This window comes from Podarcis pityusensis (genome assembly GCF_964106645.2).
Source record: "Podarcis pityusensis genome assembly, chromosome: 2".
NCBI classification, from domain to species: Eukaryota; Metazoa; Chordata; class Lepidosauria; order Squamata; family Lacertidae; genus Podarcis; species Podarcis pityusensis.
The window spans coordinates 74,867,280-74,894,482 of NC_138029.1; the positions used below are offsets into that span (position 1 = coordinate 74,867,280).

The window sequence follows — 27,203 nt, forward strand, 5'->3', positions numbered from 1 at the left end:
TTCCTCAGGTGCATATGTTAAAGATAAGATACTGATTATCTATATCTATAGATGCTTGATGCGAACTCAGCCATTGAGTAGTCCTCAGTGGAGCTGGAGGTCAAGGCAGGGACTCTGTTGATTTAATTACTGACTCTGCTGTGCAAATCATCTGAGGCTAGAAGCCCTAGGGAGTTTTCAATAAGTGTTTATATATATATATATATATATATATATATATATATATATATATATATTCAGGCCCATGACATGACATCAGCAACCTATTGCTATGTTAGTATGATAACTGCATTTATGATTATGAAAACTCTACAATAGTCACCCCCACTGCCCTCCACAAGCTTAAGTTGTGAAAAGCCACCATCTAAGGAACCACAAAAATGATAGGACAATTGCTATTGCTGGAAGCATCAGGGAATAATAGTAGATGTCATCCTGTGATTGGAAAATCACATGCTCCTGTGACTTTAGAGAGTGTGTTGATGTGTCTCAGGAGAGGAACCAACTGGTAGTTGACATTATTAGCTTTCTGTCAGAGACTTGCTTTCTCTTTCTACACACTCATCTTGGTAATTCCTTAATCTGTTGAAGGATTCGTTTTCTTTAAGAAATACATATGTATATGTTCATGAAATCAGCTGAATCTCTTGACAGTTCCTGAGCCTTTGTGATAATAACTTTCAATTCATATTTCTCATTTGTTATATTAAATCCATTTATATGCCATGGGAGTTGTCTTCCATCAGTATGAGGAATGTACTGAGTGCAAAAACTGCAGAAGTATATTAATTTTATCGGAAGATAGCATGCTTGTTTCTTAGCAATCCAAAGGCAGGGAATTTCAACTTCTTCCGCACCTTATGGAAGCCAATGAGTTAGTGTATGTAGAACTAGATTGCAACAAGGGAGCTATAGTAATACATTTTAAAGTTGATTTAAAAAATAAAATAAAATAAATATCCATGTAACCCAAATAACAAAATAGAACTTCATGACACAAACAAAAACTAAATTGAGCCAGACCAAGGGTGGCATGTGACTCCTACATTCACAGGAAGAAATGATAAAGCTGGTTGTCCACATATTTGTGATAAGATACAGACAGATAAGTGGAGAGAACCACAATAAGAAATGAGAGAGCAAGACTTAAAATATATGCAGGGACATAAACCTACAGCTGAAACCATCAGATATATACTAATACATGACTTCCACTTAATTCAATGAGGCTTAATTCTGATCTATCGGATTGCATTCCTGAAGGATATGTTTCAGGATTTCATGGGCTGCACTCCTATTCCTTCAGGCTACACTGACAACTAACTAACTTGTTTAGTGTGACATAACCTTATATGGGAGACGCGGGTGGCGCTGTGGTCTAAACCACAGAACCTAGGGCTTGCCGATCGGAAGGTTGGCAGTTCGAATCCCTGCGACAGGGTGAGCTCCCGTTGTTCGGTCCCAGCTCCTGCCAACCTAGCAATTCAAAAGCACATCAAGTACAAGTAGATAAATAGGTACCACTCTGGTGGGAAGGTAAACGGCGATTTCGTGAACTGCTCTGGTTCGCCAGTAGCGACTTAGTCATGCTGGCCACATGACCCAGAAAAACTGTCTGTGGACAAATGCCGGCTCCCTTGGACTATAGAGTGAGATGAGCGCGCAACCCCAGAGCCGTCCGCGACAGGACCTAATGGTCAGGGGTACCTTTACCTTTAACTTTATATGGACAAGCATAGTTTTATAACTGTACACTCCTACACATTTCTACTCAGAAGTTAGCCCGACTGAATTTCATGGGGTTTGCTCCATCACCTGGTAAGCACCTATAAGACAGCAGCTTAAATCAGTTAGTCTTGAAGGTGCTGCACAGAACTGCTGACAAGGGACCCAATACATGTCCAGTCCTAGGCAGAAACAACTTTTTTCATTTGTTTTATTTTCAAGAATGTGATTGGGTTGCCCTTTTAATTTCCCCCATGTCCTTTTTTAAAGTTAAGCGACCAGCACTGTGAATATGTTGGATTCGTAATGTATGACTTTTGCCCACATGCCAAAGAAGCCAAACGTTGAAAGAAACCTTCAGAAATGCACATACCCTTAGGAAAACAAGAGAATGGAGATTGTAGGAGAGAATGAAGAACTCCTCAGAGTGTATTGCATAGGCTTATACAATTTGTGAATATTTATTGAGTGAAGATCATGCTTCTTCTAGTCTAGAATCAAATGGTACTTGCCTATTTCTCTGCCAGTTGGAAGTGTGTACTTGGGTAGTTCCTATATGCGGGGGTACATAAGTAGGGACACATGTAAACACCACACTTACTTTTCTGACCATACAGATTGATGCCCTGTTTTTCTTTCTTCCTTTTCCTCTACACAGGTCCAGACCACCACCATGTGCATCTCTGTTAGCCTCAGTGGCACAGTGGTCCTTGGTTGCCTCTTTACTCCCAAGTTACATATCATCCTCTTCCAGCCCCAGAAGAATGTCGCCAGCCATCGTGTTTCCACCAACCGTTTTAGTGTGACTGCTGCAAGCTCCAGCCACTCGCATGGTGAGTAACATAGGATTCCCCTAGGTACTGTTCTCTGCATTCTGAATGGCTCATCAGGGCCTAATAGCGATTGATGGATTCATGAATTTGTTTAATCCTTATTTACAACATCTAAGCTACTTCCCATTGCCACACAGTGGTGATAAATTTTATAAGCTATTTTTTATTTATTAAATTTATATACTGCCTTTCATCCAGATATCACACGGTAGTTTACAACATAAAAACATAAAATACATAGCATAAGAATAAAAATGAATAACACCCCCAGTTGTGTTTTGTGATGAAATACTCCACCTTGTCTGTTCCAAGTCTACCATGTTCTGCAGCTGATCCACTGCTTCTATGCAAATACACCATTTTCCATGAGAGTCTAACACAGTAATTCATCCATGAAGGTGGGTGCTTCGAGATGGGTCTTTATTGTAGGATTGGAGCTCCTCCTATGCATGCAAGTTTGTTGAATTGCCCACATGCCCACCCCCACACCATTTAATCTGGATCTACCCTTTCCAGGGAAAATCTGACAAGCAAATGAACAAACCTATTGCCAACTATCCATTTGCAAATTAAGCTCCTCCCACCCTAATCTGGAAACACCTGGTGACAAACAAAATAATCTGAGGGAGTGAAACGTACAAATCTAAGGGTACTGATTTTGACACAGGTATAAAATTGTGTGTGTTAATGGTCAAGCACATGGCTACAAAGACAGCTTGGTTTTGCTAATCAGTATTGTGCATGTTATACTTTGCAGTAAGCAAACAGTATAGATAAGCCAAGAACAAATTTCTATTAATGACACAGACCATTTATTCCCTGTTCCCCTGTAAAGGTACACTTGGGTAGAAATGTCACGGGGCTTGCAGTTCAGCCATTACAACTCGGTTTCAAAAGCAGGAAACCGGTTTGGCTTTGGCTTGTTTTCCTGGTTTCCTGGTTCAGATGTGATGAGGAACTCCAGCTTAAAACAAGCCAAAACCTCCACACCAAGGTTGGCATGTGAGAGGAAGGGAAGACGACTTGATCCTGGCACCCATTGTTGGGTTCCTAAGGCAATGGTTTCCAGAAGCCTAGAATGATAATCCAAAACAGGCCATAGAGTGTGGCGAATCCCCTCCTCTGGGAAGAATAAAACACTCCTAATAATAACTTTTCTTAGCTGTGTCCAAGTCCTAACAAAAGGGTGTGTTATTGCTAGATCTGCTACTTCTCAGTGGCAGTATGTTAAGAAGAAAATGTGGTGACAAACAGCATCTTGCATTCCCTTGCTACTTGTGTCCATTTGGACAGAGACAACATGTGATCAGGATTGTCATATAAGAAGCGCTTTGCTGTATCAGATCTGAGGGAAACTCCCATTATCCCTGACCATTGGATGGCTTCCTTTCTCCAGCAGTGCCCAGTCAGTGCCCTGAGAAGCCCACAGGCAGTGTGCATACTCTGGCTTACATCACGGTGTTCTGTTGCACCAGAAGCTGTTTAGTCATGCTGGTCACATGACCCGAAAAGCTGCCTGCGGACAAACGCAGCTCCCTCATCCTGAAAAGTGAGATGAGCGCTGCACCCCTTACTTGCCTTTGACTGGGCTTAACCGTCCAGGGGTCCTTTACCTATCTTGTAAGGATGAAGACAGAGCTGTGCATATTGCATGGTATATAAATAAAAGCTCTAAACAAATCAACTCAGTGTTTATATCAATGAAATGTATTGATGCAGAATGATTGTGTTAGAGCTGATGTGCTAGAATTTGACATGGCTGAAAATAGATGATTGGCAGCTCAGCTATGATGCATGGGAACTCAGCACCACCAGGTGAGATGGAGTGGTGGTTTGCAGATGGTAGTGTTTGGGTAAGTGCAGGATTGTTAAAAACTGCTATTCATTGAAACCTCCTTCTGTTCTCTGCCCCACAGGGTCATCTTCTCAATTTGTGCCAACAGTGTGTAATGGCCGTGAAGTGGTGGACTCCACAACATCATCCTTGTGAATGCCTCTGTGTTCTCTGTCAGTTACCGTATGTTGCCTCTGTGCTCGCTCCCTATGAACACATGCCTTCTTTCCCACTGGGCCTCTTGTTTCCTAAAAAGAGAGAGAGAAACCCTGTTCCCCATGCCTATCCATTGAACAAGTTTTTCCAAGGAAAAATCAAGAGAACAGAGATTATCCTTTCCCCCCAAAGTCCAGCACCAGTTTAGAGATGCAAGGAAATTTTGGCACAGTTGAGAATGTATCTGTGAAGAGGCCCATGATGTTGCCCTCATGATATGGATACAAGACTGCTTCCCGATCAGATTACTGGGGTGACAATGAAGAATCCACATATATTCCTTTATCTTGTCTACACTTGAAAAGGAACGGTGAAGCTGTTGGTTGTTGTTGTTGTTTATAACAAACTGCATTCCCTCAAACTGTTCCTCAACGTATACAATATTTCTGCTGTTAAGAGGGAGGATCAGTATTAAAACTCTGAAGAATACCAAGGAATCCGTGGTGCTATGGATTGAAAAGATGGGATAGAATCTCCTCACGATTTAAAAACCTGGTGGCACACACTGATACTTGCAATGACTCCAAACATACATATATTTGTAATATGTCTACCAGCTGTTTGCAAGTATAATCTCTGTGAGAAGCTTCCTGAAATGAATTGACAAAATGCTCCTGTGATAATATCTGAGAAGAGAAATAGAACCACACACCTGGTTTTTAACAGAATAGTGAGTTATATCTTATATGCCGCTCTGCAGAACGAAACAAGATGAGACAAAGAAAACACACATCCCAGATGAGTCCAGTATTATCCCTTGGTTGGCATCCATCTGTCTCAGGAGACAATGGAGGAGTGCACCTTTGTGGGTGAAGTCAAACTGTTAGAAGGTTACAGCAGCTGCTGTGGCTGTAGAGACCGATATGGGAGAGACATGTTTTGTTGCAGCTGGGGCAGGTGAAGGTGTCCAGCTGTGCTGCTACAGGTGCAACATGGAATTTCTTTTCTCTGCTCTCCTCCCAGCAGTCATTCCTCCTCTGGTCACTGCTATGGATACACATCCCAAGTGTCTCCAGGCACTGCGGTCGTCTGCAAGGGATTCCCACATGGCGGGGTTAATGTTGCCAGCCTTTATGTCACATTTGCAGACAGTTTTGTAAAGCAGAGTTGGTCTGCCAACAGGCCTGGTGCCTAGAGCCAGCTTCCATTCTGCGGACATGGCTAAGCCAGCATAGATGTCACGAAAGACAGAAGTGCAAACCTGCTGGGAATGTGGGCTTGGAAGAGCACATCTTTGTTTGAGAGCCTGTTGTGCCATGTGATGCCCAAAATCGTCCTGATACAGCACATGTGGAAGGCATAGAGGAGCTGCTCCTGGCAGTTGTAAGTTGCCCATGACTCCCTTGCAATGAGAATTCACGAAAAAAGCAGCAAGTGATAAGGCCATGGGAAGTGTAGGAAGGTGATTTATTTATATGAATCTAAATGGAGAGACACCATTTTGCCAGCATGTCCCCAGAGTCAAGTTTCTCCATATTTTTCCCTAGATCACTTGGAGAATATTAGGGCCCTGGTCAAGAGCAGCCTTTCCCAACCAAGTACCTTTCAGATGTTCTGGACTCCAGTGCTCATCATTCACAAGCATCTGGCAAATGACCAGGAACGTCCAAAACTTGGAGGGTACCAAGCTGGTACAAGGCTGCTCTTGACCTAGAAAGAGAAATGCCTCTGAATACCTGTTGATGAGAGTTGCAGGAGGGCAGAGTACTGTGGCATTCATGTGCTGCTTGTGGGCTTCCCATAGGCATCTGGTTGGTTATGAGAGCAGGATGCTGGGCTATATGGGCCATTGGCCTAATCTAGCAGGCTCTTCTTATCATCTTAGTTCTATCCTTCAAGCCTAGGCCACTGGAGTAACCAAACTGCTCAGTGTTATAAGGAGTATGATAGACAATTGCTCATATTCTTGAATAGACTGGAAGGAAAATTCCCTTTGTCAATACCAGTCATACAGCTCTTGAAAGTGGCTCATAATTACCTACACTCTTGCTTTACAAATAGCACTGGAAGATTTCAATGGAAAACACTTCAGGCCAAAGTATATATGGTGCTGAATAACATTGTCAGTTATTAGCTACTGTCAGAGCTGCTTCCAGATCCTAGCTCACAGAGGATCACGCTAGCCAGCGATCATTAAATAAAAGTCTTTATTGAGTTACAGTTTCCATTCTCAAGCTGCTGCGTGCAACTCTACGTCTCATGGTTAGATCGGCGAAGCTTCATCTGAGTCTCCGCCCCTTGTACACCAACTTAATATCCTAGCCTTGCTCCACCTTTTCCGCCTGACTGTTCTTCTCTGGGTCCCTCTGCCCCCCGGGGTCTCTTCCTTCCGGGATTCCTCTGACGCTGACGCTGACCCCCCTGACTCTTCTCCCTCCTTTCGGCGGGCTTTAGGACCTGGCTCCCTTTCCGGGCTGCCTACTGCGCCACCTTCCTGTGCATTTGAACTTGGCTCGCGCGCCCAACCTTCCACCTTCCGTCTGACCGTTTCTTCGCTCCCCGATGGAGGTGTGGCCACTCCTGACTCGTGCCCTCCCCCCTGTTGTGAGCTGCCAGCGCTTGATCCCTGGCGCCCTTCCTCTTCCCTGCTCTCTGGCGGTGACGCTGGTCCCGATTTACAACTGCTCCCCTCTGAGTCCCCTCTGGCTCTATCTTCCTGGGGTGTCCCCCTAGGCTCCCCCCTTGCCCTGGCCACTGGTGCTCCTTTCTGTGAATCTTCTGATTCACTGGAAAGACTCGGAGATCTCGGGTCGTCGTCATCACTCATCTTTTCTTCTGCCTCCTCCCCCTCGCTCTCTGTTTCCTCCCTTGCCCTTGCCTCTGCTCCTGAACCCCTGACAGCTACGCTTAACAGTAACCTGTTATAAGTAGTCATAGTAAATTGTACAGTCAATATAGACAGATTTCACAGTATAACCAGGGCACCAGGCCATTTTGTGTTGTTCCAGAAACTTTTCTGAATCTCATTGTCATCAACAGAGAGATCTTCTACTTATTCTAAACGATGCTGATTTGAAGCAAATATTCCCCAGCAGACTATCACAGGGGAAGTTGTTTGGCAAAAATGTGACCTTGAGTCAAAAACCAAGACAGTCATCGCTCAGATGATTACTTACAAGAAGCACATCCCAACAGCGAAAAGGGGGAAATTTGACTGCCCCCTGCAAATATGGACTTCTTTTTTCTATGTACTCTGTAGTTGCAGTGTAAACTCTCCTCTCCTCTAAAAAGTTAGGATGAAAAAAGTGCTACATGCATGACTTCTAGAAAAGGAAAGTAAATGGGGAGGGGGAGATTCACTTGAAGGCTGACTCCAGCTTTTGAAGGACCTTTGGCCTGGGAGGACTCCCTAAGCCTGTCAGGATAAAACTGGAGGCACGGTGAACAAGCGGGGCATGATTTAAGAATCCTCTGCACCACTGCCAATGGGCCTTACCAGCCCTCTTTTGTTCATGAAAGGAGACAACTTCCCATTTCTGAGCTAGTCAGGGCTTCTTCTCTGTGAAAACCAAGGTTCTGGTGGTGGTCCTTAAAGGGTCAGAGACCCCACTTCTGGCAGCAACTTTGGCACGCATCTTTCACTTTTTTACAACAAACATGCCTGGTTTTGAATACCACGGGGTTTACGTTAGAACATTGAGTTCCGAGTCCCATCCATTTTTGTTAGCTAATAAGGCAAATGATACTTCCGTTGTGCTATTAAGTTTCTCAAGTTTTTCAGAATATAACCAACAGTAACCCTCCCTCCATTTCTTTAATGTCAATTCACACAGTGAACCTGGTTTGTAGATTGACATCGATTGAGACATACATGAGGAGTCTTAATCAAGGACCACTAAAATGCAAAATAGTAATTTACAAAAAGGTTCCCAACTCTGCACTGAACTCATCAACGCAACATTAATTACTTTGATTCCTTTATATTTTATTCCGTACACAAATCCAGAAACGCCTACTATATACTGTGGAATGTAACCTCTTCCTAGGAATAAAAAAACACACTCCATATGTATGCTTAGGACCAGTAGGTCTCATATCCAAAGCTCAATACTGGTCTAAGCCTTCCAGCTTTGCAAAATGATGCACTTAGCCACTAGCGGAGCTCTGCCGAACCATCGCCTCTCCCCACCTGCCAGTTCTCTCTTATGGGTAAAGTTGTCTATCAAGCAGTACCAAACTTTGTGAAGTCTTTGTTATACGCCTCTGTTTATCTATGATGCTCGACAATCACTTGGGCTGAAGTTTCTCTTTGTGAGCCGATTGAATTCCTAGCAGCTGAGGGAAATGAAATCACCCATGTAATTCTCTCTTAAGATGAGATACAATGCAATTGCTATGGCAGATCTTTACTTCCCCCTCCCCTGGACAAATTTTATAGCTTAGGAAATGGATGGCATACGGGGAACACTTCAAGGCCTTAGTTGTTCACAATAAAGGGAAGCTAAAACAAAACAAGTCAGAAGCACAATTTTACTTCTCTAAAGCAATTCCATTCGTAACAAAACTATACAGAATCATTCTATACAGCTTCCAAAGCTGGTACAAATCAAGAAGCTTGGAGGACAATGTTTTCCCCCTGTACACAGGCAGCAGGCCTCACTCTTGCCTCTGGAATGAACAATTCTCCCTACAGCTTTGGGGGAAGGTGGAGCTACCTCACAATCCCAGGAAGATCAACATTTCAAATGATAGGAGTTTTTTTTTTTTTAATATACTGTTTGGAATCCCAGTTCATAGTTGTGAAACTGACTCAAAGACAGAGCTAAAAATCACTCTGTTACTTTACCATTGTGAACTCATGCTGGGAGCCATCAGTAGAATGGCAACTACATTATTCGAACTTGTGAAGACACTGAAAACAGGGAACTGGGTGTTTATGAGGTATTTGCAAATTGCAGTATTTCCTATGTATTCATGTAAATGTTTGAACCAGGCAATGTATTCTAATGAGTCGCAGTAGAAGTGTTTTGTTTTTTTTATAGGCAAGACATAATTAATAGAATACCATTTAAAATGTTGTGTCAGTGCCACTATTTTTTAAAAAATAAAGCAGTAGACCTATGGCATGTCTATACTAGATTTCTTCCGCAAGTGATGATTTGAGGCACCTACACTATACCGTGGACCTGCCTCGCCTGTGCCATCCATATTGACAACAGGTGTGAAATGTTGTAAGGTGCCACTACATGTCATAGCCCTGTTTGTTGCAGCAAGATGAAGAAAGATATTTCCTCATTCCCTCCTAAAAAGGGGGGGGGGGGTTGCATGAATATCTCTTTAATCGATCAGGTCTGCTTTTTAACATCTCATTGTAGTAACTTTCTGGGGCTGAATCTGTGTGCAAAATTCTGAACCAGAAAATGGATGGCCTAGAAATTATTATTCTAAACCAATAGGAACATAGGAAGTTGCCTTATACTGAATCAGACCATTGCTTCATCTAGCTCAGCATTGCCTATGTTGAGTGGTAGTGGTTCTCAGGGTTGTTCCCAGTCCCTACCTAGAACCTGAGACCTGCAGCAAATGCTGAGCGGATACTCTACTGCATGCAAGGGAAATCTTTCCCTACATTTTGGACATGAGACTACGGTTTACGAGACTCAATAGGGGCCTATAAATAGAAACGCCTCCTTCCCACCAAAAAATGTGGAAGCCCTGCTCAAATACTTGAAACTACCCTTCCAAATGTTGCTGGACTCATCAGCACCCATCAGGCCCAACCAGAATGGCCAATGATCAGGGGGCGATAGGAGGTGGAGTCCAACAACATCTGGAGGAGCACATTGTGAAACACTGCTCTACACTAGTACTTGGCAGAGGCAATCTGGCCTTATCAGGAAACATTTGTCTCAAGTAAGGTAAAGGTAAAGGGACCCCTGACCATTAGGTCCAGTTGTGGCCGACTGTGGGGTTGCGGCGCTCATCTCGCTTTATTGGCCAAGGGAGCCGGTGTACAGCTTCCGGGTCATGTGGCCAGCATGACTAAGCCGCTTCTGGCGAACCAGAGCAGTGCACGGAAACGCCGTTTACCTTCCTGCCAGAGCGGTACCTATTTATCTACTTGCAGTTTGACATGCTTTCAAACTGCTAGGTTGGCAGTAGCAGGGACCAAGCAACTGGAGCTCACCCCGTCGCGGGGATTCGAACTGCCAACCTTCTGATCAGCAAGTCCTAGGCTCTGTGGTTTAACCCACAGCGCTACCCGCGCTACATTGCTTGGAGATTCCAGAATATACCCGTAGGGTTCTTCTATCTATTCCTCTCTTCTAACCCTTTCTACTGTTGTTATTTAAGCAGTGAGTCTTACATCTGAAATTCACAGAAGTCTATTGCTGTAAGCCACTTTGGATAAAGGGGGAAGACATGCCAAAATCGGATCTGGTCTACTCTCAAAGGTCTTAAAACAGTGGTCTGTGCATTGTAAGATTTTCAAACTGTATTATTAATGTATATGTAAGAATGCACTTCGTGGCAAAGAACAATAGTAGAAGAAAGGAAGCGTCATGCAGAAAGCATCGCTGGAGAACCACAAGCTGTTTTCAGGCAGACTGCTACACTTGCTTCTTTATTGTATTATTATCCCATCATTTTCCTAAGCATTGCCAGGAGGTACACATGGGCTTCCTTCTTCCCCATTTTTATCCTCGCAATCGGCCTGTGAGGTAAAAACATTGGCTGGTCCAGGATCGCCTAGAGAGCTCCATGGCTGAGTGGGGATATGAACCTGGTTCTCCCTGCTTTTTGTTTCAGTACTATCCAAAAAGCAAGCAAAAGGAGAGTACAAGCATGTGGCAATCAAATTCCCAGATAGACTAAGCTCTTTAACTGCCCACATTGTTCTTCCTGTAAGAATTACAGCCACCATTCGGAACTTCTTATTTGTTGCATACTATTTACTTTTTTGCCACCTCAGGAAGAAAACATTAGATGAAAGGGAAACATTTTGACCAAAATGATAGAAGGTTCACCTTTTCGGGTTATTGTTTTATTTTTACCACAAGAATCACCAACATGATGAGGCTTTTCCCAGCACACAAAGGGTCCCCTTCCTTTGCTGAAATTAAGCTTGTAAGAAGCAGTCTGTGAAGAGATTACAGTGTATACTAGGCACGTCCAACAGGTAGATCGTAATCTACTGGTAGAACACTGGATGTCTGTAGTAGATCACTGGCTCCCCCCAAAGAAGCTCAACAACTTTGGCTCCACCCCAAAAGGCTCAAAATTTTAGCTCTTCACCCCCCCCCAAAAAAACAGGGTTTTCCTCCTGCCTCAAAAAAGCTCAACAACATTGACCTGAACCCCTAAAAAAGGGGGTAGATCACTGCCAGTTTTTAACTCTGAGTAGATCGCAGTCTCTTGGGAGTTGGCCACCCCTGGTGTATACTGTACCCAGCAGTTTCTATCAGTTTGCAAACAGGCCCATAAGAGGTTAGGGATCCCTTTAGTATCGGAAACTGTGAAAGGTAAAGGCACTCAGGGGAGGAAGACAGGGCTGTTGCAACAACAAAATGTTCGATGTGGGATGGGGTAAGGAGAATGTGAATTTTATCTAAAGACGCAAGTGTTATTGTGATACATACTGTTTAAAAAAAATGGAAAAGTTTAAAGTAGATTTTTTTGTGGGAAAGTTTGTGACTTTTGTAATTTATGTAAATAAAGTGCTTTTTTATTATTGAAGCCTTGTGTGACAAGAGCATCTTGTTTGTACTTGGGATAGCCGAGGTTGCAAAAACAAGCAGGCCAACTTTGACTGAGCCCACCATAGAAGCTTCAACTGCTTACTTGCCCTCAGATTCTAGCTACCGTATTTTTCGGACCATAGGACGCACTTTTTCCCCTCCAAAAATGAAGGGGAAATGTGTGTGCGTCCTATGGAGCGAATGCAGACTCCTCGGCTTCAGCGATAGCAATGCGAAGCCTCCGAAGCCTGCGCTCCGGAGGCTTCGCGTTGCTTCCGCTGAAGCCAGGAGAGTCTGCTCTTTGAGGCTGGTGGTGGGGGAAAGCAGCGCTTCCCCCATCGCCAGCCCCAGAGGATGGGGGGCAGCAAGAAGGCGCGCGACGCCTTGCCGCTACCCTCCAACCCGGCTTCGAGGCTGGCGGTGGGGAAAGCAGCGCTTCCCCCATCGCCAGCCCCAGAGGATGGGGGGCAGCGGGAAGGCGCGCGACGCCTTGCCGCTACCCTCCAACCCGGCTTCGAGGCTGGCGGTGGGGAAAGCAGCGCTTCCCCCATCGCCAGCCCCAGAGGATGGGGGGCAGCCAGCGGGAAGGCGCGTGACGCCTTGCCGCTACCCTCCAACCCGGCTTCGAGGCTGGCGGTGGGGAAAGCAGCGCTTCCCCCATCGCCAGCCCCAGAGGATGGGGGGCAGCGGGAAGGCGCGCGACGCCTTGCCGCCACCCTCCAACCCGGCTTCGAGGCTGGCGGTGGGGAAAGCAGCGCTTCCCCCATCGCCAGCCCCAGAGGATGGGGGGCAGCGGGAAGGCACGCGACGCCCTCCCGCTACTCTCCAACCCTCCTTTGGGCTTTTGCGGGAGATGGGGGAATTCCCCCACCTCCCGCAAAAGCAGGCAAAAGCCGCGCGCTCTTTAAAGGGGCTCCGCGGCTTTTCTAGGAGGTGGGGGAATTCCCCCACCTCCTAGAAAAGCCCGCAGGAGCCGCACACCCTTTAAAGAGCAAGCGGCTCTTGGGGGCTTTTCCCCAAGGAGGGAGAAGGGACTGACTGGCCGAGTCAGTCCCTTCTCCCTCCTGCGGGCTTTTGGGGGAGATGGGGGAATTCCCCCACCTCCCGCAAAAGCCCGCAAAAGCCTCGTGCTCTTTAAAGGGGCTCCGCGGCTTCTGCTGGCTTTTCTACGAGGGGGGGAATTCCCCCACCTCCTAGAAAAGCCTGCAGGAGCCGCGCACCCTTTAAAGAGCGCGCCGCTCTTGGGGGCTTTTCCCCGAGGAGGGAGAAGGGACTGACTGGCCGTTTCAGTCCCTTCTCCCTCCTGGTCGAAAAGCCCGCAGGAGTCGCGCGGGGCTCCTGTGGGCTTTTGCGGGAGGTTGGGGAATTCCGCCACCTCCCGCAAAAGCAGGGAGAAGGTCTTGGAGTAGCGGACAGGCTGCGTGCAGCCTGTCCGCTGCTCCCAAAGCTGCGGGGGGGAAATCATATTTTTTTCCTTGATTTCCCCCCCCTGAAAACTAGGTGCGTCCTATGGGCCGGTGCGTCCTATAGTCCGAAAAATACGGTAAGTGACGGCATCATGTCAGTGGCAAGTCAGTCTTGTCATCTGCAAATGTTGGACTTGATTGGGATTATGAGCAAGGTGTAATTTTACTCTGTCCAGAGACAGGTGGGCTCTGCTCACCCACACACAAAACTGCTAGCTTGTGAATGCCTAACCCAGGGGTCAGCAAACTTTTTCAGCAGGGGGCCTGTCCACTGTCCCTCAGACCTTGTGGGGGGCTGGACTATATATATTTTTTGGAGGGGGGAATAATGAATTCCTATGCCCCACAAATAACATTTAGGAGGCAATTGGGCTGGATCTAGCCCCTGGGCCTTAGTTTGCCTACCCATGGCCTAACCCAATACAGAAATAAGCATACTTGCAGCACAAAAGCAGCCAATTCACCCTCATTAGACTCTCACAGCTGTAAGCTCCAGGAGCAGAATGGAGCAAAAGGTTTGTGAAGCCGCTAGTGTTGGGCAACTGATCTCCCTCAAAGCAGCATGTTGTCTAATCCGCTTTCACTCAGGCAACCCTTATCACAACTTCAAGAACCTTTGCAAATGCATCTCTCTCCCACTGCCTCCCCTGCTGGAGAGAAAACATGCTTAAGTGCCATTATTCATAACAAAAGAACTAATTAGCACTCAATATTCTGAATGTGAACTTTACACAAGTCATGCAATGCCAAAATCTGAAATTAGACAAAATTCTTAGCTAGAAGCCCAGAAGCTTCTGGAAGCAGAATGAAAGAACAAGAAAACACACACCCTTTGCAAATGTAAGTTGCTAGGTTTAGGCTGGAATTGTATTTCCAGGGAGGGGTGTGGGGGTGGGTGGGGATGTAACTCAGGTGGGCTTCCTTCTGAGCAAACATGCATTGGACTGCACTGTCAATCTCTGATTAAAAAGCTGTGGGCAGATCTTGCTACCTAATATCTTGAGAGAGTTGTTTCCAGTCCAAATGAACAGTAGTCGACTATATAATCTGACTCCTGGTTTCCTGAATAAAGGCCAGAGTAAAATATCCAAATAATGGTCTTAAGCTACCAAATATCTGGGTCTGGCTAGCACCAGCCTGGGAATGTCACATACTTTCCAGATTCTTCAAGGAAAAGGTAGAACACAATTGTTTTAAAGGGGCCTCCAGACCACAACAGATGATTGCTCTTTTATTTCAGACACCACAGCCCCCTTGCTTCTGAAAACCTCATCCACAATTCCTGTGGGGAAAATAGTGAAACTATAATTAAAAGATGGCCAATACCATTTTACAAACACAAAATATGGCTTTAATAAACAGGTTACAGAATATTAGGAGCCTTCATCAGGTATCTGTGAGTTTCCTGCTGTAGTCTTCTTGAGCGGAATAATGCAGATGCTGTTCTTGGCCTCTTTGATCCTCCACCAGCGACCCAATCTGCAATAAAACGCAGGTGAAATAAATTTATCTGCTACTAATACACTCCTTTTAGGTGCTGTGATAAAGTATATCTGAATTTAAACAATCAAGTAAACATTACACAACCCCTATATGGTGCAAGAAGCCATCATCAGTAAAAGAAAAAGACAGAGACATATATTTCTCACTCCTGGCCTTAAAAAGAGGAACTTAGATTTAACCAAAGTTTAATCTAAAACACTAAGAATTGCAAAGACACTAAGAGACTTCTCCCATGAGAGTGCTAAGCAAGGCATATTTTTCATGGAAAATGGAACAAATCTCTTTAGGGGCACAGAAGTGCTAATAATAATAATAATAATAATAATAATAATAATAATAATAGTTTTATTTATATCCCGCCCTCCCCAGCAAAAGCCGGGCTCAGGGCGGCTAACAACAATAAAACAGTACAACAGTACAACACAACACAACACAACACAACACAACACAACACAACACTCTAAAATCATTCATTATAAAATTAATTCAAATCAAACCAATGTCAACCATTGGGCCAGAGCTCCACGAAGATTGCCAAAGGCGGGAGTCAGGCTGTGCCCTGGCCAAAGGCCTGGTGGAACAACTCTGTCTTGCAGGCCCTGCGGAAAGATGTCAAGTCCCGCAGGGCCCTAGTCTCTTGTGACAGAGTGTTCCACCAGATCGGAGCCGCAGCCGAAAAAGCCCTGGCTCTAGTTGAGGCCAGCCTAACCTCTCTGTGGCCTGGGACCTTCAAGATGTTTTTATTTGAAGACCGTAAGTTTCTCGGTGGGACATACCAGGAGAGGCGGTCCCGTAGGTACGAGGGTCCTAGGCCGTATAGGGCTTTAAAGGTTAAAACCAGCACCTTAAACCTGATCCTGTACTCCACCGGGAGCCAGTGCAGCTGGTATAGCACCAGGTGAATGTGATCTCGCAGTGAGGACCCCGTAAGGAGTCTCGCTGCAGCATTCTGCACCCGCTGGAGTTTCTGGGTCAGACTCAAGGACAGCCCCACGTAGAGCGAGTTACAATAATCCAGTCTGGAGGTGACCGTTGCGTGGATCACAGTGGCTAGATCAGGGCAAGAGAGGTAAGGAGCCAACTGCTTAGCTTGGAGGAGATGGAAAAAATGCCGCCTTTGTTATAGCTGCAATCTGCGCCTCCATGGAAAGGGAGGTGTTGAAGATTACACCCAAACTCTTAACGGACGGTGCTGGCACTAACTGCGCCCCCGCAAGAGATGGGAGTTGCCCTCCCAATCCCATATCGTCCCGTCCCAGCCACAGGACCTCTGTCTTCGAAGGATTTAGCTTCAACCGGCTCCCACGTAACCATCCAGCCACAGCTTCCAAACATCTAGTCAGTGTGTCTGGGGCCGAGTCAAGATGGCCATCCATCAACAGATAGAGTTGGGTGTCATCGGCATACTGATGGCAACCCAGCCCAAAACTCCGGACAAGCTGAGCGAGGGGGCGCATAAAGATGTTGAAAAGAATCGGGGAGAGTATCGCACCCTGAAGTACTCCACACACCAAGGAGTGGCGTGATGACAATTCCCCCCCAAGCGCCACCCTCTGTCCCCGACCAGAGAGAAACGAGCGCAGCCATTGTAGGACTGTGCCCTGGATCCCCATGTCGGCAAGGCGGTGGTCCAGGAGTTCGTGATCGACCATGTCGAAAGCTGCTGACAGATCTAGAAGAATCAGCAGCCCTGACCCGCCTCAATCCAGCTGTCTACGAAGATCATCTGTTAGGGCAACCAGAGCCGTCTCGGTCCCATGACCAGCGCGGAAGCTGGACTGGAATGGATCCAGAGCAGGTGTTTCATCCAGAAACATCCAGAAAAAGATCCAGAAAAAGTTATGACCGTTAAATTTTCAGGAGTACTACCAAACTCCATGAGAGATTTAAGAATTCTGCAAGGCAGTTCTAATCTCATCTTGAAACTGAGATCCTCAAGATAGTTTGTAGTGGGGACCCACTGTGACAGAAAGCTATTTACATCTATTTTAAAGATGATGGAGAATGCAATTCAGAATCATGCACACATTGTAATAAAACAGGAATGGAGTACGGGATACCTGTGTTCTTGTCCAATTCCAGCAACTAGGAAGTTTCCAGAATTCGAGAACTTCAAGCTATTAACAAAGCCAACCTGAGAAAGAAACACACCCAGAGGTATAAACTTCAGATTCCAGGCTACATGAATCTTATTTACTGATATAACAAAGTGATATGATTGCTCTAGAAGCCTCCCTTTGATATGCTGACATGGCAGACAGTTTCCATTTCACCTCCATCCAAAATGTGCAAATGAGCCACCAGCACACCAGAATTATGGAAAGTCTGAGATGTTTTGAAAGTGCTCTGTATATTCCAAGCTGGCATAGGGTCTTGATCATTATATCACAGTCCTACTGCCATTTTATTTTATTTTTCACTCATGCTTTCCAGGACGTCCCAACCTTCTTGCCCCCTTTCTGTAGTTTAAGCCAGTATTTTACTATTCCTTATGGCCAACCTAAAAGTTTTCCGTACAGTAGCAAACATGGCAACTGCTTCAAAGGATTCCTTAACTCTTTTAAGTTCTGAGCTAGCAGCTCTCCTTCTGAAGCCTCTGTGCCAGAACACTATCAGAAGAAAGGGAATACTGTTTTGGAAACTTTAAAGAGGTCATTCTGCTATACATAGTGCAGTTTGGAGCTGCTGGAAACTGGGCGGGTTTTCTATATCAAAGTAAGCTCACATGACTACTCAGCAGGATATACCACTGAACACAATGGTTAGTTTATCTACCACTCAACTGCCCCCCAATTAATAAGCATTTATTAATTTATTAACTTACAGCCTTCAAAGTGTTTAATACACATGATCTCCATCATCCCTGCAGCAACAGGGCCAGGGGCATTAGAATAGTTATCTGCATATTGCATGGGGAGGAGCTAAGAGAAAGGCTGGGGCCATGATCAGAATTCATGGTCAGGGTGAGCTCTGTGCAAAGAAGTCCCCTGGTTCACTTTCAGCCTATCAACAACACTGTGTGCTGTGATTTACAATGGAACGCTACTGATGAAAAGAACACCATCCTCCTCCATGCCCCCAATTTCCTCACCAGGGGAATCTCAAAGAGTGGCTCCAGCCTCCGGAATCCCTCTCCACACTTCCACAACTTCACACTGGCACTGTGCGAACCTGCCAAGAACAAAAACGCATCAGCGTTTGTTGTCACATTCAGGGACTAGAATGAAGTTTTCCCCACACACGCGGCCATGTCTTTCAATATCACAAGCCAGATATTGGCATCCTTGCTAAATGGAACCCAGAAGAGAAGTTTGTGAAGCAACTCATCTACATGTGTAAATGAAAAGCTCACCCCAACACCAAAAAACCCCAAACAGATTATTTATTGTCTTTAGGGGGTTTATTACCATGTAGTTCTTCTGAAGAATAATAATAAATAATAATAGTAATTTTATTATTATTTATACCCCGCCCATCTGGCTGGGTTTACCCAGCTACTCTGGGCCACTTACACCTAACAAGGATCTTGAAATGCCTCATGAAATAGTATCCGAGCCCACGCCTGTTAGGCAGGCTTTGACTAAAGCAGAATACAGCCATACCTCATGTTGTGTTTGTTTCATATGTTTTTGCAGGTTGCGTCCCGTGGCGACCCGGAAGTACCGGAAAGGCTTACTTGTGGGTTTCGCCACTTGCGCGTGCACAGACACACAAAATGACAACAGGCGCAGCGAATCGCAACCTGCGTACACGGGGGTTACGTTCTGCTCATGTTGCGAACGGGACTCCAGAACAGATCCCGTTCGCAACCAGAGGTACCACTGTATGGCTTTATTCAATGTTCCAAATATAGGCAGGCTTCCCATTGAGCAGAGTGTACAAGTGCAACCAAAAATCTACTCAGCATTGAACCCCACTAAGTTCAATAAGCCCTACTTCTAAGTACAGAAATGCAGCCTAAAATACACAGCTATCTTTTACTATAAAAGGTAAAGTGACCCCTGACCATTAGGTCCAATCGTGACCGACTCTGCGGTTGTGGCGCTCATCTCGCTTTATTGGCTGAGGGAGCTGGTGTACAGCTTCCAGGTCCTGTGGCCAGCATAACTAAGCTGCTTCTGGCGAATCAGAGCAGCGCACAGAAACGCTGTTTACCTTCCTGCTGGAGCGGTACCTATTTATCTACTTGCACTTTGGCGTGCTTTCGAACTGCTAGGTTGGCAGGAGCAGGGACCGAGCAACAGGAGCTAACCCCATCGTGGGAATATGAACCGCCAACCTTCTGATTGGCAACCCCTAGGCCCTGTGGTTTAACCCACAGCGCCACCCGCATCCCTAGCTTTTACTATAGCAGGCCTTTTTAAAAAAACAACCACCTCCCTTCTTTTAGCTACAGCACAATAGGAAAAGCAAGGCAAGGGTTTCAGATGCTGGGTTCACACATCACTTTAAACCACCAGTCTTCAACTGGTGGGTGTCGATCCACTAGTGAGTCTCTACCTGAAGCAATGTGGGTCACAACAGGAGCCCTAGCACCATACAAGTATATGGTAAAAGATTAAGAAATGTTTGGGTTAAAAGAGTTCCTGCGTCTGAAAGAACTGAAGATATCTTGGTTTAAAGATGGATGCACAGCATGGTGATTCATGGAATAAAATTTGCAGGCAATTTACTCCTTCTCCACCAGCCTGGGTTCCGATGTAACTGTAGACCAAACCATGGCTTAGCTCCCAGAAACACAGCAAGAGCGAGGCAGAAACAAAGCGCCTTCCATTTTAACATTGCGCACCAGCATACTGCACCTTCACCTTTAAAGCACAGTGGCACTTAACTACGGTTTACAGTAATGTGCAAATGAGACCAAAGCATGAAGTACCTGTGGCTACAAGGTCACTGTTCAGCAAAGCAGCAACTGAAGAGATCCAATATGGTTGTTCCAGGCCCTCTGTGCCATGGAGACGGTGGGCTTTCTTCACTGTGGTTAGCGGTTTCTTTTTTGAGAGACCCCAGAGGCATACTGACCTTCAGGAAATATAAAACAATTATATGACATATGTGCAAGAAGAGGCTATGGGGTGAAAGTGCTAATTTAGCGATGTTAAGGCTTGAGGAAGTACTCACCCATCGTCTGCACCAGACACCATATGCTCCTCATTAATCAGCTGAATACAGTCAATGGAGCCCCTAATTCAAAACAGGAAACCATTATTCTTTTTAAGACGGCATGCTGCAGTATTTATAAAAACACCTTTTAGGACCAAGCCCTCCCAAGATGTGTGTCCACAGCCATCCTTTACAAATAATAAATGAATGAATACCAGCAAGGAACAACCACCATTAACCCACAGGTCCTATTTCTTAAAAAAATGAAAGTGTAGAACAGCGTTGCAGATTCAACAGCCCAATTAAAAGCCTTAGCATGAGAATACCACAGCATACAGATCTGTTTTGAGGACCCACTTAAAAGTCCGCATTGATAGAGACCAATGAACTGCCGTTTCTACAGGTGTGGGGTCACTGTCAAGGAGGGGGTGGGGATGCTGGTTTTGATGCAGGAAATAATCTCTGCTATCTTCCCCTGCATTAGCAGTTTCATGTATGTTGGGTGCCTCAAACAATGTCCATATTTAAAACCTTCGCCTTCACAGCCCCCTTTTTAAATAGTCCTGCATTTAGGTCCCTAACCACTGTGAAGAAACCAGCGCATACAACACGGTTTTCCAGCCTTTAGCATTCCTGTCCTATTTTTATATACATTAGGCACTGGGGAAGGACCATAGCTCAGTGGTAGAATAGCTGCTTTGCATGCAGAAGGTCCCACACTCAATGCCTAGCATCTCTAGGAAGGGTTGGGCTAAGTATCCCATCTGAAATCCAGGAGAACTGCTTTCAGCTAGTGTCGACACTGACTGATAGTCTGACTCAGTGTAGGTCAGCTTACAGCAAAAATCACAGGGTGCCTTGCTGGATGTGTGACACGCTATATGTGGCCCACCAACCTGTCTCCCCCCCCCCCCCCAATTCTATGTAAGTACTTACTGGTGCCCATAAAACACCAGCTGGGCTTCCTCAGGGATCTTCCAGATTCTGACAGTGCCGTCCCTCCCTCCTGACGTCACACAGCACTCCCGACTCAAGCTGTCCAGTCCTGTGATCATGTCTTGATGACCAAACCTGAGAGGAAAGCAGGTGTGGGAATAGCAAAGTAGATGAGATTCAGCTGTGGAGTGTGCATTTATTTCTGTAATCCCATCCATTTATTTCTGTAAACCCATAAGCACACTAAGAAGAAGGGGGGGGGGAAGGCTCCTTACAGAGTTTCCACGTAAGCATTTTCAGCCACGTTCCACACTTTGACTGAACGATCATGCGAAGCGCTGTACAGCTGGTGGGTCCCCTTCCGGAAAGACAGGCCCTGCATTTGGAGAACAGGGAGAGTAAGGAGAAGGGGGACAGTGGTGTGAAAGAGGAGGCAAGACTGGCAAGGATTTTTATTTTATTTATCTGGTCTAGTCAAAGTCATTGCAAAAGAAATATATATTTTTAAAAAATCATAAAAACACAAAAAAATGAAAATAGGCAGGGATTTGATTGGTGTTCACAATCATGGCAGAGTTGAATCTCACAGCCAGACCTAATTTGCCTCTTCTCCAGAGCAGATTTCAAAGCTATGGAACAAGCAACCAGCACAAGCTACAGGTGGGGACAAGAGCTTAAACTCAAGTGACATGGCACTTGACCCAAAAAATAAAGGAGGGCTGAGATATATTTTCTGCGACACAATGTAGGACACCACCTATTTTGCAACATGCCCTCAGGCAAAAAGTCCCAAATTCTTTTTAAAAGGTACATCCTTGCATTTATCTATATCTAACAGTAATTTCTTTGAATTTAAAATATTTCCCCCATCTTTCCTAGAAGATATAGCTGAACACAGCTCACATTTTAAAAAAGAAATCCAGAAAAGCCCACACCCAAATCCTGTGCCTGCCTAAGCTACAGCATCATTACAACCAAGGCAATGAACTTACTTACCGATACGGCATCACGGTGACCTGTGAACTTATACAGGTGGCTGCAGGTTGCAGCTTCCCAGATCAAAATAAGTTTGTTCCTATCTCCTGTTGCCTAAGAGAGAAAAGGTAAGGCAAGATGCTTATCAGTACCCACAACCCTTCAGCAACATTGTACACGTTTACTGGTATCAGCAGTAGTAAGACAACCACTAAGTCAAGGACAATTCATGCTGGCTGCTGGGTTGGCTTCCTCCCCTTTACTCTACTTGGCTTTTTAGATCAAGCTTCTAGAGAGGCCCAGGGCACACTAAAATCCAAGCCAATAGCTTCTCCACTTGGTGTTAAGTGCTCTGCATGCAAAAGGTCCTGAGTTCAGTCCCTGGGATCTCTAAATAGAGCTGGGAAAGACTTCCAGCCAAAAGCCCACAGCGACACTGCCCATCAGTGTAGATATTCCTGAGCTGGATGGATCAAGGGTCTGGCTTGGTATGGCAGGCTTTTACCACCCTATTAGCAGCTGACAACAGAAGTACCTAACTTTATCCATTCCTGTGAAAGGACAGATATACAGTGCAGGAATGCCTGAGCACCACATGTGCACCCACATGCTGCCATGACCAATAACACAAGAGTTTGATTAGCAACCACCTGCCAAAGGAACATCATGCTAGCCAAAAGCCCACCCAAGCAGATTAAGAGGACCAATAAGGACAACTGGAGGAGGGGTTGTCTGGCTTTCCCTCTTAAAAGTGAAATCTGAGCTGCAAAAATTGAGAATTCAAATAGTCCTCCATCTCGGGGGGGGGGGGGGGCGGTGTCAGTTTCTCTTACCAGGTATTTGCCATCTGATGAAATAGCCATGGAGAGGATGTGTGCTGTGTGGCCAACGTGACTGTCCTTTGTCCCCTTCTTTCCTCTGTGGATCACATGCACCTTCTTCCCACTCTCCACATCCCCTAAGATACAACAAGAGCTAAAATGAGTTAGACAAGAAGGCTAATACCACACAGTCATTTTCAAGGAGTTGAGTTACTGCAGTAGAATCCATGGTTGAAGCGGCAAAAACGTGGCAGATTTCCTTTCAAAATAAGGTACCTTCTAACAGTAGTTAAAGAGAAATTAGCAGAGATCACACAAGGAGGAGATGGTGAAATTTAAAACAACAGCACAGGGTTGTATATTGCTAAGTTCAACTCAACACTCAGTCTTAACACTATGTCATATTGTATAGAATAAGACTCACATTTGATGATTGAACAGTCTTTGGCTGCAGAGAAGATGTATTTATCATCTGGTGTGATGACCAAACAGGTGATGGGGAGCTGATGACCACGCAGTACCCTGATTTCAGATGCGTCTGGAGGCTGCAACTGTTCAAAGAGTATCAGTAAGAGCAATATTTGAGGCTGCATCACAAATAATTTCATGCCCAGAGATAAAACTTTAACTGTTTTTCAGTATGGAAAGGAAACATTCCATTCCACTGACTCTGCAAACTGAGGCACTTTATGTCTCCTATTTCCATACTAGATAAATAGAATAGTAGCACTAAATGCTCTTATCCAATACCAAGCCAGATTTGTTAAATAAAACTGGAGCATCGAGCCACCAAAATAACCAACTTCTTTGAAAATTAACTTGAAACTATCAGAATTTGGCGACTGCACAGTTTCTGGCAGAACTATTCCATGAACATTACAACGGCCAAGGAGAAGAGAACAATTTTCATTTAAAAGCTGATGACTAAATCTCCAAGTAATCTCAAGTAGTAGAAGAAAGGGTGCCATGTGTAATCTGGTAAATTAATACGCCACCTCTCCTTCAAGTAACAGAGCTATAGCTGCTCTGAAATCCTGCAGGAAAAAAGGCTCAAGGGATGCTGTATCTACTTACGATTTTGGCAATTTGTCGCTGCAATTTTCCTTTCTGTTCAAGCTATGGGAGAAGAGTAAAATAAAATTGGATGGAATAGAATCCTCTCTCCCGCTTCCCAAAACCCAAGTAGTTTTAACAATGTGCAAGCAACACTGCTCAAAATTAACAGAACTGATAGGTCGTATCTTTAATTTTTAAAAATCTTATGTTTCCAGCTCTCATGCTTTAAGATAGGAGTAGGAAACTGTATGTGTGTGTGTACACACACACACACACACACACACACACACACACCATCAACAACAGCCCTTGCTGTCCGTTTCCACTTGCTGTTTGAAAGGCAAGCATGGGTAGGCAGAGATGGACTGCTGATTTTCCTCCTTACCAACCAGCTTCTTGCTACTATGTGGAAGAGGGCCTGTTGAAGGGGCCAAGCCCCCAGTCAGCAGCTACAACGTGGAAGGAATTTCTCTTTTACTCTCTAATGAAAATACCCCATTAAAGCTTATTCATTAGCTGAGAAAATCTGCCTCTCCTCTGCCCTTCTGAAGCCCAGCACCTTTTTACCAAGTACAGTATCCTACTCACCACATCTTCCTTCAGCCGGCCAGCAACCAGGTCCTTCTCAAAGGCCTCTTCTTCAGCTTTTTCCTCTTCTGCTCAGGGAAACACATACAAACAGGGCATAAGACCCAAGGCTTCAAAGAGTGAATGTCACTGAACATGTGAATGTCTTGATGCACATGTGTGTTTCTGTTCCTGATTCACCCATGAAAACTATCGGAAAGAATTGCCGTGGCTGGAAAACCATCCTAAATTTCATCACATAGCGTGAAGCGTGACAAACAGTGGGTAAATTACAACACAAACTATTTTTTTCTGGAAGCAATTAGCATGGAAATCAGCATGAAACTTCCACTACATTCTGTTAGATTTCCAGATCACGTAACACACAGCAATTACAAAGTAAAGAAAATGTAATAAATGTAATAAAGTGCTGCCTGAATGCAACCCACAACTCCTACCATCGGCAGCCATTGACTAAACTAGCTGGGGAATGACAGGAGTTCAGTCCACCAACCCAAGGATTGAAGAATACTGTCCTAGAACAGCCATTCGTCAAGGTACTAGGGGTCAATTTGTACATATCCCACAAATGCATGGCTGCCACTTGAAATTGCTGGGTGTACCAGTTCCCTGGCAAAAGCTGGCTTATCAGATAAAGTGGCTGTGGCAAAGAGAATCAGAGTTGTTTGTTTGCATAACCACAGGAATTGACCCCAAACAGGCCATTCCAGACACTTTGAGGAGAACAAGTACCCCAAACCAATCTCCCTTCCCAACACACTTCTTAAAAAATTGCTTCTCTTAAGCAGATTCTAAAAGCCAAAGAGTTGAGATATGTCAGCAAGCTAAGCTATACTGTCTTAGTAAATTTCTGCAATCATTTCCTCTACATCAATGTTTTTAAAAAAAGACCATGAGCTTCTCATAGGAGCTTTCACTCTTCATTCCAGATTCTCTTACTTTTTAAAACCATCTTGGTTGATGTTTTACAATACTTCACAGAGTTTGCAGTCATGTTATATCACAACATATCCAACATTTCACCTTGCTGTCGAAGCTGCTCCAGATATAACTTTGCTAATCTTAGTTTCTTTTCTTGTGCTGTCTCCTCAATTTCATCTGCTGCTTCATTGTTCTTTTTTCTTGCTGGGCTACAGGTGGGAAAGATACAACCCATAAGGCTCTTACAATCATCCATTAGCTAGAAATAACATTCTCACAATCTCAGAGGAGTTCTCCCACAGTGTCCCCTAAGGGTCAAGAAAGGGTTGTGTTCCAAGAATCCCTGCGAGCTACACTGCAAAGTATTACACAAATGTCTAGACCTATACAAGAACATAACAGCCTGCTTTGCAGCAAGGAGAACACAATTTTCTCACCCAACTCTCTTATTATCTTACCCCCCTTAGGGAGGGGATTCATACCAAGTCTGGTTCTCCGAATTCATTTTTCTGAGAACATGCATCTTTATTCAAGATCATGCATCTTTCCTTCTAAGCTACAGAGGGAGACCAATGCATATCCTTACGTGTCTGGTTCAGAATCACTGGAAATCTCCTCATTCAGCTTAGAGCCAGCTTTCTGCCACGCTTTCTCATCGGCAGCAGGGAGCTAGGAAGTAAAACAATCATTTCAGAAAGCAATTGCAAGTCTACTAAGATGAAGCATTGCTATACAGTATTGAGGAACAGGAGTTTTAAGTGGTAAAGATGGCCAATGACTAGTAGCTGGAGAACTGACTAATTGTGCAACCAAAACCCATTCTACATGCAAAATTCTCTCTCTGGATTCTCATAACTACCAAAGTACGGATATGAAGTACAGAGCCAATGGCAAGTTCTCAAACGACAGAATCGTGACCCCTACTGCTTATTTAACAAGTAATTTAAGCCTGCGAGGCACCCTCGAGTACCGCTTAAGGCCGCTAGCGAAAAGAGCAACATGCTCGACTGAAACCAGTGAACTTCCTCGCGAGTAAACTTGCTAAGGCTCACTGCACAGTTGCTGGTGCTCATCCCACCCTATTCCTTACTGTTTTGGAAACGAGCACGTGGTGCTATCCCCACCACCCTCCTCACCCTTGGTCTCTGCCCCCGTGAGAATAACTTGCTTAGGGCAGTGGAGGGGGGACCCCTTAAACAAGCCCGACGGCCGAAAGGGGAGAGCATGTCGCCAAGTAATTCAGCCACGCGGCGCCCCGGGGTGGGGAGCTCGGCCGCTCTCCCCTCCCCCCCCCACTTACCGCACTCCCCACTGACCTTGCGCTTCTTGCGCGCTGCGCCCCCCGCCGTTGAGCCCGAAGCGGAAGCTCCGCGCTGCCTCTGCTGCTTTCTCTTCATCCCCGCCGCCGCCATGCCGCTCCCGGAGCTGCTGCTACTGCTGCTTCAACGCAGCGCACTTCCTGCACGCGGCTCGCCGAGCCAACCCCCTCGGCGCTTTCCTATTGGGCGGAAACGCCTCCAGCCTTTCATCATTGGCTGAGATTCCTC

At 45.3% G+C, this 27,203-nt stretch overlaps 2 protein-coding genes across 3 annotated transcripts in view; one reads left to right on the top strand and one right to left on the bottom strand.

Annotated features, from left to right (window-relative positions):
- The window catches only part of GRM2 (glutamate metabotropic receptor 2), an 85,694-nt gene extending 79,014 nt beyond the window's left edge, over positions 1 to 6,680 (top strand). Inside the window, exons 5-6 of the mRNA XM_080996410.1 lie at positions 2,384 to 2,558; positions 4,475 to 6,680. Coding sequence (XP_080852536.1) covers positions 2,384 to 2,558; positions 4,475 to 4,548 — 249 coding nt within the window. The 3' untranslated portion in view covers positions 4,549 to 6,680. The remainder of the gene's footprint in view (positions 1 to 2,383; positions 2,559 to 4,474) is intronic.
- An 8,401-nt stretch (positions 6,681 to 15,081) lies between these two features.
- Positions 15,082 to 27,144, bottom strand: RRP9 (ribosomal RNA processing 9, U3 small nucleolar RNA binding protein). Of its 2 annotated transcripts, XM_080996457.1 has the most exons (15): positions 26,973 to 27,140; positions 26,243 to 26,325; positions 25,759 to 25,865; positions 24,736 to 24,803; positions 24,166 to 24,207; positions 23,516 to 23,642; positions 23,104 to 23,228; positions 22,292 to 22,384; positions 21,571 to 21,671; positions 21,296 to 21,430; positions 20,378 to 20,440; positions 20,133 to 20,278; positions 18,348 to 18,427; positions 17,317 to 17,390; positions 15,082 to 15,232 (listed from the first exon to the last, which is right to left on the bottom strand). In XM_080996457.1, the coding sequence occupies exons 1-15, from the start codon at positions 27,066 to 27,068 to the stop codon at positions 15,127 to 15,129; spliced, it is 1,446 nt and encodes a 481-aa protein (XP_080852583.1). In that variant the 5' UTR covers positions 27,069 to 27,140; the 3' UTR covers positions 15,082 to 15,126. The 2 variants fall into 2 exon arrangements, 1 of the variants encoding a protein (XP_080852583.1); XR_013983238.1 differs by lacking the exon at positions 15,082 to 15,232 and having other exon boundaries at positions 17,333 to 17,390; positions 20,133 to 20,273; positions 26,973 to 27,144.
- Positions 27,145 to 27,203: the final 59 nt, after the last annotated feature.